This window comes from Hemicordylus capensis, chromosome 5, assembly GCF_027244095.1.
Source record: "Hemicordylus capensis ecotype Gifberg chromosome 5, rHemCap1.1.pri, whole genome shotgun sequence".
In the NCBI taxonomy this organism is placed as follows: Eukaryota; Metazoa; Chordata; class Lepidosauria; order Squamata; family Cordylidae; genus Hemicordylus; species Hemicordylus capensis.
Window position 1 is genome coordinate 141,037,837 of NC_069661.1, and position 13,082 is coordinate 141,050,918.

Consider the following 13,082-nt stretch of genomic DNA (forward strand, 5'->3'; position numbering starts at 1 on the left):
GCAACAGTGCCATAGGTTATAACCATAAAATACTACTATAAAAATATGTTGTTATTTCTTATTCAGAGAAAAAATGTGCCTGTTTTTAACAGGGGAAGGTGGGATCTACATCATTAAAATAAATCTTTCCAAAAAGTCCCTCCCCCACTGTTTCTCCCCATTTTTTTCTGTCCATTGAGAATATTAAAAATAATTCCTTGGGGGGGGAGGGCAAATACACATTTTAAATTTTTTTAAAAGCTTTGGGACTAGCTGCACCTCATGTATAAGCAGCACAGGTTTGTTTAATTCACCAGCTGGAGTAAAATTCCTGGCTACAGAAACATCCACAAGGTTCTTACTTGCCACAGCTATCTGCTTTACTCTCAGCTGAGCCAACTGCTGAGTCCATGTAGGTTGCTATATTAGAGAATCCTGCAGGCAAGTCATCCCATTCATCGAATTTGATCCCACTTCCCAAGGAGTAAGTCCCTTCAGCACATTTGCTGCATACTTGATTCTTCATTTCCAGATATTCCCCAGAAGCGCATGAAAAAGCTGAGAAGGCAAATATTTATGACAGATTAACAGCACAGATAATTAATGCATCATAACCACAAAGACACTCTGCCCAAAGAAAGCGTTCAGCAAACATAAAACCTTTAAAAAAAAAATCTCACATATCATACCACGGTATCCGTATCACGCACAAATTGGCAATGCTGTCTTTAGTGCAACTGGATCAATCAAGATTCTTTTTCTTAAGAATTTTATTTCTGTAAATATTCAACACTTCATTCAGCATGGACAACAGGCATAATTTGGGAAACTTAATAGCATATTAACACAATCCACAAATGATTTTCATTTATCTCACCCTGATGCCAAATAATAATTGGTGAAGAAATCACATTTATTAACAGTAGTAATAACTGCCTTTATATCATGTTTCTTGAATGTTAAAAAAAGACCAACTAGCCGCGTTTGGCCAAATTTTGTGGCAATTGTACTAGCTTACTCCATCCATCCATCCATCCATCCATCCACACATATTCACATCTTTTAACCAAAAGGTATTTTTACTTTCTGCAATTCAACCACCATGCTGTTTTTAACAAATAACGATTTCACTGGTTCTGCATTATACAACATCCAAACACCATAGATGCCAGGTAATAAATGTTGTGTTTCATTCCACTGAAGTCATTCAGGGAAGTCAACATGCACTCCTCAAGGCTCTTGGGTAATATATTGGCTGCATAATCTTTATTATGCTTATCTACTCACTGCCCTCGCAGCCAATAAGACTTTGACTTCTTGATTATGGAGAATCCAGTTAATACACATATTTTAACCAAACCTGACATTCAGGTTCCACCCATGTAAGGTAAAGGACTGACACCCAATTCTGTTTGAAAACTCGTCCTTGATCAACTGGGGGTAAAAACTGGACTATCAGAGAAACTGGACTGGTGCTAGTCATTTTTGCGCTTTTGTCCTAATGGTAAAATTCATTACTGATATCTTTTTATATTTTGGCCAGCTATTTCCATGTTCCACAGAAGACTGCTCTTTTCCCATCACAGTGCATATGTCCGTGAGCAGAAATAGCTCCAAGCATGCCAGCTGCTTGCCTGGTTCAATCTGAGGCTGAGTGTAGCTGATGGCAAAATGAATCGCTTTCGACATGAGGGAAAGCTGTGTTTCAGATGCTACACAGAGCAGCTAAAGAAATGGCTTCAGGAGAAAATGAGGGCCAAATTGCTACTGCAGTGTTTACAGATCAGCATGGAGCACAGCTATAATCCTTTCAAGATTAGAACCTCTGGCCTAGATTCAATATATTTCTTGCTATCTTATAGAAAGTGCTTTGCTTCATAGGTCAGGTACTTTCCAAGTAAAGTCCATTGAGCTCAATTTGAAAGCACTGAGAAAGGACTACTACTCCCAATGCTCTCTGTGTACCTTTACTGTGATGTTTTTGGTTAATCCATTCCTTGATCCAGGCCAGCTTTTGAATGGGGCTTCAGTTACTTGTATTCCAGTCCTGACGTAAAGGTGGGGCTAACAAACAGCTAACAGCAAGAGCACAAAAAAGCAGTCTGCACTTGCATCTCTGTACATAATATCTATTTCATTAAACTATTAATATTCCCAATTCCACTCCATTGCCTTGTCCTTGCATACCACAACTCCTTCCCTTGGATTCAACATCTTCCAAGATGGCTCTGGAATGCAGCCAGGCTGTGTTCTCTTTACCAGAGCTCTCAGACAGGTGGGAAGTAAATCAGGGATCCTGACACCATGTGGAGGTGAGCAATGAGAACATTCACCTCCACACAGTACTGGGGGAAAGTAATTCCTCACCACAAAAAGTCAAATTCTACAGCGTACGTGAACTTTGCAAAATACGCTTATTTGTACAATTGGCTCTACATCTGTTGAACATGGGGTGGGTCAAAGACCAGTAGGACACTGTAGCTCCACCCCCCCCCCCTATGAAAATGTTAGCCATTCACTTCTCTGGCTTCTGAAAGATCACCAGACTTTGCTCATTCGAACCTTTCTTCACAGCCATAATAACAGCTTACTGTGTATTTTAAATACAAGAGTGAAGATTCACATTTTACTACTACATTTTACTACACTGTTAGTGTGTCGGACCATACTGAATGCGTGTACTTAAGTCTGGGGACCAGGGATAGACTGGGACTTCTGTTGGAGTACTGATCACCCAGCTGCTCAACGGAGTCCCTAACTGAGCTGACGGACTTGGTCTCGGACTTGGTGTTGTAGTCCCCCCAGGCTTGTGGTGCTGGGGACTTCAATGTTCACTTTGGGACCAATTTGTCCGGGGCATCTCAGGAGTTCATAGCGGCCATGACAACTATGGGCCTATCCCAAGTGGTCTCGGGGCCGACACGCATTGCTGGTCACACGCTTGATTTGGTCTTTCACTCTGATCAGGGTGCTGTTCCATGGGTGGGAAATCCTGTGATTTCCCCATTGTCATGGACGGACCACCATCTGGTTAAGGTTGGACTCACAATTACTTCCCACCTTCGCAGGGACGAGGGGCCTATTAGGATGGTTCGCCCAAGAAGGTTATTGGATCCAATAGGATTTCAAGAAGCCTTGGAGGGATTTAAAGTTGGCTCTGCTGGCGATCTTGTTGATGCCCAGGTGGAGAATTGGAACAGCAAACTCATCGGGGCAGTAGACATGATTGCTCCTAAGCATCCTCTCCGACCCGCTTCAAAACTGGCCCCTTGGTATACAGAAGAACTACGGGGGCTGAAGTGGTGAGGTAGATGACTGGAGCACAAGTGGAGAAAGACTCGGCTTGAATCCGACAGATTGCAACATAGAGCTCATTTGAAGACCTATGCTCAGGCGATACGTGTGGCAAAGAAGCAATTCTTTTCTGCCCGTATTGCATCTGCAAGTTCACGTCCGGCGGAGTTGTTCAGGGTTGTGAGAGGGCTAGTATGTGCCCCTCCTCCCTTGAATCAGAATCTGGAACCATCAATTACCCGCTGTGATGTGCTTAATGAATTCTTTGTGGGGGAAATCTCTCGTATTCAGGCCAAATTAGACTCCGTCTCCACAACAGTGTCTGATATGGAGGTGTCCAGTGACTCCTCTTGTGTGATTAGGTTGGATCAGTTCCAGTTTGTGACTCCTGAGGATTTGGACAAGCTGATTGGAACTGTGCAGCCTACCACCTGTTCTCTTGACCCTTGCCCGACATGGCTTATATTATCTAGCAGGTGGGTTGTTGTAGAAGGCCTGGTAGAGATTATAAATGTGTCTCTGAGGGAAGGTAGGATGCCTCCTTGTCTTAAGGAGGCAATTATTAGACCGCTTCTGAAGAAGCCTACCTTGGATCCCTCAGAGTTGAGCAACTTCAGGCCTGTCTCCAACCATCTGTGGCTGGGCAAGGTGGTGAGGGTGGTAGCCTCCCAGCTCCAGACAGTCTTAGGGGAAGCTGATTATCTTGACCCATTTCAAACTGGCTTTCGGGCTGGCTAAGAAGTGGAGACTGTCTTGGTCAGCCTGATGGATGATCTCCAAATGGGAATGGACAGAGGAAGTGTGACTCAGTTGGTCCTTTTGGACCTCTCGATGGCTCGATACTATCAACATAGTATCCTTCTGGAGCGTCTGAAGGGGTTGGGAGTTGGAGGCACTGCTTTGCAGTGGTTCCACTCCTAACTTTTGTATGGTGTGCCTCAGGGCTCCATATTGTCTCCAATGTTGTTTATCATCTACATGAAACCACTGGGAGAGATCATCAGGAGATTTGGTGCAGGGTGCTATCAGTATGTTGATGACACCCAAATCTATTTCTCCATGTCAACATCATCGGGAGAAGGCATAACCTCCCTAAATGCCTGCCTGTAGGTGGTAATGGGCTGGATGAGGGATTACAAACTTAGACTGAATCCAGATAAGACGGAGGTACTCATTGTGCGGGGTCGGAACTCAAGAGACAATTTTGATCTGCCTGTTCTGGATGGGGTCACACTTCCCCAGAAGGAACAGGTACACAGTCTAAGGGTGCTTCTGGATCCAAGCCTCTCCCTGGTCTCCCAATTTGAGGCGGTGGCCAGAAGTGCCTTCTATCAGCTTCGGCTGATACGCCAGCTGCATCCATTTCTTGACGTGAACTACCTCAAAACAGTGTTACATCCTCTGGTAACCTCCAGACTGGATTACTGCAATGCACTCTATGTGGGGCTGCCCTTGTATGTAGTCCGGAAACTATAGTTGGCCCAGAATGCGGCAGGCAGGTTGGTCACTGGGTCATCTTGGAGAGACCATATAACTCCTGTATTGAAGGACCTACAGTGGCTGCCAATATGTTTCTGGGCAAAATACAAGATGTTGGTTATAACCTATAAAGCTCTAAATGGCTTGGGCCCTGGGTATTTAAGAGAACGTCTTCTTTGTCATGAACGCCACCGCCTACTGAGATCAGCTGGAGAGGTTCATCTGCATTTGCCACCAGCTCGTCTGGTGGCCACTCAGGGACGGCGCTTCTTCGCTGCTGCCCCTAGGCTTTGGAATGCGCTCCCTAGTGAAATAAGAGCCTCTCCATCTCTGACAGCTTTTAAAAAGTCTTTAAAGATGCATCTGTTCGCCCAGGCTTTTAATTAATATTGTTTTAATGGTTTGAATACTGTTTAAAAATATTGTTTTAAAATTTTTAAATTGTTGTAATGTTTTAGATTTTTTGTTTTTGTTTTAACTAAAGTTTTACTTTCTGTTTTTATTTTGTTGTAAACTGCCCAGAGACATAAGTTTTGGATGGTATAAAAATAAGTTGTTAAATAAATTTTTAAAAATACTACTATCATCTATAAATTTTTACTTTCCTGATCCAACATACCTGATCTAAATCATTTATATGGAGTATCTTGAATAGAATGTTAATTATTCATGTTCATTTTTCACCATTTATTAAAGCTGCATATGTGGTCAGCCTCAAATTAGTCTTAATTTTAAAGAGGATACTGCCAGAACAGTTAGACCCCAAAGGAAATCATCTTTAAATGATTTGGTCTAGTACATTCCAGTATGGTGACTCTGAAGCAGGCTTGTAAATAGGCATACAACTGATCACCTTTTAGCCCTATTAAGACAATATGTGCAGGGTGAGCAGTGAACATATAGTAAGGGGACAGAGAGAGTGGGATAGTGATAGCAGAACCTACTTTCCACTTATGAATGTTCAGCTGAAAACACCTGCAGAGTCTACATGCATACAGCTGTACCCACATTGGGCTCTATCCTCATTGTGGAGAGGCAGCCTTGTGGCCACACAGTTGTACATGCAGGGGATGTGCAGACATTCAACAGAAAATGCATAGGTTTCCCCACACACACATTCACTCAGCCTGAATGAATCATCATAAAAGTACCTTACTGAATAAATGTAGTCTCCAAGTCACTAGACAGGAAAGTTTCTATGAACTGAAAAGGAGTTGGCTCTTTCCTCCTTGCAGTCCACTTATGTGCCACAAATAAGTAATATAGGTGAAGAACACAGGTGAGTTGAAAACATTTTTTGTGAGCTAGCAATTATCTGAGCTTTTTCTCACCCACCCTCAAACTTAACTACATTGCACAGAAGTATGTTTTATTGATTTCAGCAAAAAATGTCATATTTTATTATATGTTTGAATCACAGGGTGTAGCGAATAGCAGATTTAAGCCCAGCCTTTGTCTCAAAGCAAGCTCACGTGGTGGAAACAAAAATGCTGCATAATTCCCTCCATGTTTGCTCAACAAAGGCTGTTCCTTTAAAACTTAAATTGCTCCTTTGGTAGTCCAATCACTGCCACCACACCCACTTTTTAACAGAGTTTATTCCCTCCACCCGTTTTGGGCGAAATTCCACAGAAACTCTCATCCTTTAACAATGGAAAAATAAAGAAAACCTTCCATGTGCAGCCTACACATGAAGAGAAAACTTAGTGGTGTCAGTTGCTGAGCAATCAACACTGAGGCATGTTTGCACCAGAGTAGAACCCCTTTTTCCTGAGTTAAAAATCCACTCAGAGGCAGGTAAAAATACAAAGAGCAACAAGAGAAAAACTTTATTCAAAATACAACAGATTGCTTCAGTCTGAGGCACTCTCAGCTTTGAATTACAGGTAAAAATACATACTCAGTACTTTACAAGATTACTTCCAAAGATCACTCCAGCTAATGTTTGGAGTGGCACACTTTAAAATCGTGGTTACCCAGTTGCAAGGATAATTCAAAAAGTACCCCCAGGTTTAAAAGCACCTTTACAGGGTACAGAGATTTCTACAGAGCCCTAGTTGGATAAAAGGACTCAGGCTCAGGTCCTCTTTGTTACGTTACAGATAAAAACACAATAAACCAATTGTAAGGATTTGCAAAAGCACATCAAAAGAAATCTAATGCAGGCTACCTAACACAAGGTTCCCTGGCTAAACCTTTCCCCGAAGCTGAAGCCCTGGCTTCCCTCCTGAACTCACCAAGTCCATGGTAGAGACTTCAGGCCCCTGTAGAGCTCCTGGTTGCTGTCATTGCCAGGCCAGACATCCTGTAGTTCACCCTGCCTGGATCCAACTGAGAACAAAGACCCCCTTCACTTCCTGCCTCCAGGAGCTGCCCACTATGTGTTGGGTGGCTGATCCCTAGAGGTTACTGTCAGTGCCTGATAGACAGGACAGGGTTCACTTCCAGCTCACTTGTTAGGGGAGGGGAGGGCTGATCACCACACAGGGTTAAAGGTCAGATGTTAAATTATAACACACATTTCCCAGCTGAAAGTACATTCTGCTTTTTAGGGTAAAATACCTTTCACCCACTGAAGGTTTTCACTTCAAGTGTCCTTAAGACATCCTTCCAGGCTGTGAGAGCCTTCTATCCATGGGCACCACATGATTCTATGGGAAACTTGGGAAAGAGCATGTGGTTGCAGCCCTACCCATGCAAGTGTGTCACTTAGAAGATTCTCCCAGTCATGTAGCAGATTAGCGTGTCAAACAAATGAGCCACAAGTTAAGCCCAAGCAATATATTGTCTTTTCTTTACCTCCAGTCTGCCTTGCCTTCTGGTGCATTCCAAGTCATTCTCCTTTGAACTCCAGTATCTTTTCCACATTCAAAATACACTATGCATTAGACTTCTGAATCTTGAAAGAGTTCCTTGTGATTCAAAGCACTTAATGGTTTCCCTCCATTATTTCCCTGTGTCAATGCAACTCACTCTTATAAAATGTACCTTACACAATATTTTGCAGGGAACGATTCTCAAGAAGATGAATGCCAATTATCTAATAAAGGCACATTGGTTGCTATTTTATTTTATTTTAATTTAATTAACATCTTATATCCCGCTCATCCTCTAAGCAGCCCAGAGTATACTACATACTTAAGTTTCTCCTCACAACAACCCCATGAAGTAGGTTCAGCTGAAAAAGAAGTGACTGGCCCAGAGTCACCAAGCAAATATCATGGCTGAATGGGGATTTGAACTCGGGTCTTCCCAGTCCTAATCCAGCACTCTAAACACTACACCACGCTAATGTAGTTGGTTCAAATTACTTAGACTATTCCAGCCTTAACAGAAATTACTTCCTACATGCATGCAATGCTCATAAATTAAATAATTTTGTGGAATATGTAGCTTTTGCTTCCATACTTCTACTGGTCAGTGACCATAATAATGACTCAAGATTCTGGTTCTGGGGTGTGTGTGTACATATGTACATTTTGCATATCTTCTAGTAAGCTGGTCAACAATAAAATGAGGCAATGAAGAATAGAAAGAGGATAATAGAGATGTGAAATTTGGCCAATGTCAGTTTTACATTTATAATAAACTGATTTTTAAAAGTAAGGATGTAAATCTTACTCTAAATTCCAGGCACCTGAATTTGCATGTTATTCAAATTAGCTTACAAATAATTTGCATGTTATGCAAATTAACTGATCCAGTTGATTTGTATTTGCTCTGGATATCTACCAACAATAGTTGGGGAGGATCTCTTTACCTGACCATTTATCTGAGCATTAAACACCTAGACTTTCTATCCCAACACTTTCTAATATACACAGAGCTTTTCAGTTAAGGCTGCAATCCTATACACACTTACTGATAGAAACAAATGGTATTTACCATGCATAGAATGGATTGCACTATAAATCCAAAAACCTTAAACATTATAATACACAGGTAGGCAGTGATTTACATAAAAATCAAGCTATCCTCTCAGATGCCCTATAGAGATCTCCTGTTGACAAAAAACAAAGGCAACATTCCTCAAGGGGATTAGTTATTCCTCAGGTATTAGTTATTCCTCAGGTTCTTTATCTGCCTTACTCGAAGTCCCAGCGGTTGAGCAGAATAGTGACTGCACATTTTGCTCCATAACTCCACTTCACAAGGGCTAAAGCTTAGCTTAAAAAAAAAATGAAAGCTGGAAATCTGGGCAAAGAATAGGCTAACTGGGCAATGGGGGACTTGCTTAAAATCTGGGCATTACCCAGAAACCAGGGTAGATGGCTACCTTACATGTGTAATAATGTCCTATGGCAACAGGACCAAACTGCACACATGCAGCCATGCAGGATATCTGTGATCTTTCTCTCATTAAAAGCAGCCATGTACAAGCAGCTATTAGCCTTGGAGAGAGAGAGAGAGAGTCCCAGTATAGATAAATGCCTTTTTACTGTTTCATAGCAACCTAAGAGGGTTATTTAAGCTGCGGAAATGGCATAGGAGGGAAAGAGTTAACCCCCTCTCCAGCAGTACCATGGACCTGATCTTTGGGTCTCTCTGCAGCAGCATTTAATAAAGATGTCTGGATCACAGATCTCTCGTAGTTTAGCCCTGAGTGGTAAATATAGGCCGAGCATTGCTGAATGGGTAAAGCACACACTACAAGTTTAGAGAAAGGGGATAGTCCTAAGAATCTAAGATCCAAGAATAGATATCAGCATATCTTCTAGATATCAGCTTGATTGTTAAATGCATCTTGAACCATGTTTGATTATTAAGGGGAACAAAAACAAGGAGGTGCTACTGAAATTTGTAGTAACAAAATGTAAAGCCTTACTGCATTCCTTCCCTTTGACAGGATCAGGTAAACCAGAGCACTCCACTCCTGGATTTGGAACTGCTACCCTCCATCTGGATCCACTGCTGTCACATTCTGTGTATTCATAGTGGTACTCTGCCTGCAAGCAATGATATATTGTTTTATTTCCATCATAGTTACATTTTCATTTAGTCTTACTACATCCATGAACAAGGAAAGGAATGCTTTTATCAAAACGCCAGGTTCTATTTGGACCCAAAGTTAAATCGCTGACTAAAACAACACGCTCTGTAGATGTATGGAAAATAAAACTGGAATTAAAACTTAAACATCTACAAAACGACAAAGGTTCCACATTGAGGGTAATCAGTATGGTGTCTTTGGCTTCCCCTTGTGCAGTTTAGCATGCCTGGAGCCAAGCTGGAATGCTGAAGGGTGGGACTTCACTTTGGAAGTGAGAAGGAGGCAACCAAAGCCAGAGAACTCACTCAAGGGAAATAGTCTTTACCATTCTGAAAGCAACTATAATTTGATCTAAATAATACAGTTTAAAAACATATTTGTTTCCTAATACCCCAAACTCTCAAAAACTGATATAGCCTTATAGCATTAAAAACAAATCTAATATAGATAGTTTGTCAGAGGTGAGACAGACATTTTTAAATGAAATATTTTTTCTAAAATAACAAACATCAAAGGCTCTAGAGATAAAGTGTCTTTCATAAGAAAAAGAAAAAGGCAAAGGCCATCTGAAAAACAACTCAAGATACACTTCACATCTTGATTTTATTCATTAATTTCTAAATTGTAAGGACCACTTTCTTGAGAAAGAGTTTCTCTCAAAAGAAGTTAAGAACAACTTTTGATTTTGATATATAGCTGTTTGTTATTGTCAATTTTACAGCTGTTTGACTTGCCCACTTGTTGCTTCAACAGAAGCTGGTTACCAGTCCAGATCCAGTAACAAGCAAAGTCTGAGAGAAACCCTTCTGTTTAACCAAATTTAAATAAAACGTGCACATTACCAAAATCTCAGTAGAAATACCTTATTTTGAGATACAGAAAGACATTCAAGATAATGTCCAGTTTAATAAACCAATGCTATCAGCTATTGTTAGAAGGAAGGTCATCTTTAATATATTCTTGAGTGTGCCCAATTATAGGAACACATTGGAAGCAAAAATAAGTGTCAGCCTTTAGCTGTCAGCCATACCAATTAAAACTGGCCCTCACTGAATAATCAACTAAGGCTTTGTGTTCATATGTTTGCATTTATGACGTTCAGACAAAATATAACCTCATTAAGAGTCACTAGTGCTGTGACCTATAGCTATAGTCATTTAATAAATTACTATAGTTGCTTCTGCTATTAAAACATGAAATTGCTGCTTCTTTCACAAAACTTGAGAAAATGAATTATCTACTTTTAGACATCATTTGGTTAGTATAATAATCTACTTCTAGACATCATTTCACAGGTTAGTACAACAACTTGCTGTTCAAATACACAGCTTTATGTTTCAGTCTAGATCCTCTGTGGTTCAGAACGCTATTTGTATGGGTTATATCACAACAACCACTTTTTGCAGAGAGAATAAGAAAGGGAGAGGGAGGGACAGAGAAAACAGAGGAGGAGGAAGGGTGGGCAGAAAAAATGATGGCTGGTCTCTCTTCCACTTCACTGAAAATTTTAAAGATAGCAGATGAATCTGGGTTGTAGCCAGGCAACTCAGTCACATAAGCATTTGGTTTTTGCAAAAACTGTAGTGAATTTGTGATTTTGTGCTAGAATCTCAGTGAATATTTCCACTGAAAATCCAACTAAGGGTTAACATATATAATTTTCTTAATGGAAGGCTGACATTTTCCCAAGTATTCTAGGAAGCATATCAAAATCAGTTCATAAGGTTCAACTGAAAAGGTGAATAGTAACTGGGAGAGCAAAGCCAAAAATAGATGTGAATTTTTTTCATATAAAACATTCACCAAGCATTGCTTTATTCTGTTCTGCCAGTGAAATAAACTGTATGTGTGTGTTCTGATAAACTGACATACTTTTAAGGATTTTGTAAGAATTTCTCCAGCAAAAAGCACCTATCCTCCTTCATCTATACTAGTCATTTATCTAAAGGAGGACTGTCACCCCAGCAACTGTGCTAATCTTAGCAATAGGAGGAGGGTACTTCAAGATGATCACTTTTGTGTCAGGGAGGATGATTATCACCCATTTGTATCCTATCTGATTTACACTGAACACCATTATACCACACAATAAATAGTGATTATCTCCACGTGTTTCATCACCATTTGAAAAAAACAGTTCTGCCTTAGAGTTTCAAAATTTCTATTTCCAATTGTCACAGTACCTTTTTCAATGAGACCTGCTGTTCCAGTTTCCTTTGCTTTGCCATAGCCATGAGAGAGCCCATGCATCCTCCCCCAGCCCACTGCCTACTTAAAATGAAGCATGAGCCCCAAGCTCCCTCACTCCCTGCCCCCCTTGCCTTGGTGCAATTGCATCATTTATTTATTTATCATATGCATATACCCCCTGATATGTGTATCTCTAGGTGGTGTACACAATTTAAAACAAACTAGTAGGCCCAGGCACAGAGCATCTGTGCTTCTAGTTGGGCCCAGCCATCCCCCACCCCATGCCACAGCCACCGTCTCACCCGGCGGGGGGGAGGCAGGGCCAGGTCGTCCCACTGCCACCACCTCCCTCCGCCTCACCGTCCTCCTCGGGGTAGTGGGACTTTACCCGCTGCCAGTCCTCCTCTCGCCCTCCTCTTCAGGGCGGCATCACCACCTCGCCATCCTCCTCCTCGGGGCAGTGTGGCTTTGCCTGCCGCCCATCCTCCTCCTGCCGCCCATCCTCCTCTTGCCCACCACCCCAACCACCTCCTGGCGCGCACTCCCCGCCTCTTTTCTGGTGGACTGATGGGCCTACTTAAGGGCAGGAGTGGTTGTTCCCCTTCCCTTGACTCCCTTCCCCAGGTCTCTCTGAGTTCCTCTGAACTATCCCATCAGAACTTGTTGATTTCCTTTCTGGGCAAGGAGACCTCTGAGATATTCTTAACTTTCCATTGGATGTACAACTCCCTCCTAAGTGGTTTTCGCCTTAGGCATGAATGTGTTACAGAGTACTCATCTAATGGAGTTGTCCATGAAGTTGCAATCCATCTCATCTTGCCTTATAGACCTTGAGGGTTCTTTTCCACAGGATAGGACATAACCCCACAGGGCATGAGAAGGCACTTGAGGGTGGCAGCTCTGGTCAGCTATACAGCCTGGAATCACAGAAGCCCACAGATCACCAAATTGGCAACTTGTTCTGACAAGAGTATTTTATAGCTGCTTCCCTCATAAACACAAAGGAGTCTTAACTTGGTTGAACTAACACTTTACTCGGGGTGGGGGGGGACACGACTCATTTTTCTCCTTCTCCTATCCCTCCCTTTTCTTTCTGACTCCACCCCCTACACTCTCTACAGGATCCCCACTGGGACAAACTTCTAAAATC

At 41.8% G+C, this 13,082-nt stretch overlaps 1 protein-coding gene across 7 annotated transcripts in view; it reads right to left on the bottom strand.

The window, feature by feature from the left end:
* ELAPOR2 (endosome-lysosome associated apoptosis and autophagy regulator family member 2) overlaps positions 1-13,082 on the bottom strand; it is a 182,600-nt gene that overhangs the window by 93,204 nt on the left and 76,314 nt on the right. For 5 of the 7 annotated variants that reach the window (XM_053257763.1, XM_053257768.1, XM_053257765.1 and 2 more), the window contains exons 2-3: positions 9,578-9,698; positions 342-537 (exon numbers count right to left, since the gene is read on the bottom strand). The exons of 1 other annotated variant lie outside the window; for it this stretch is intronic. In XM_053257763.1, coding sequence (XP_053113738.1) covers positions 342-537; positions 9,578-9,698 — 317 coding nt within the window. Of the gene's footprint in view, positions 1-341; positions 538-9,577; positions 9,699-13,082 lie in introns of those variants that run through there. One more of the 7 variants, XM_053257767.1, reaches the window with a different exon arrangement.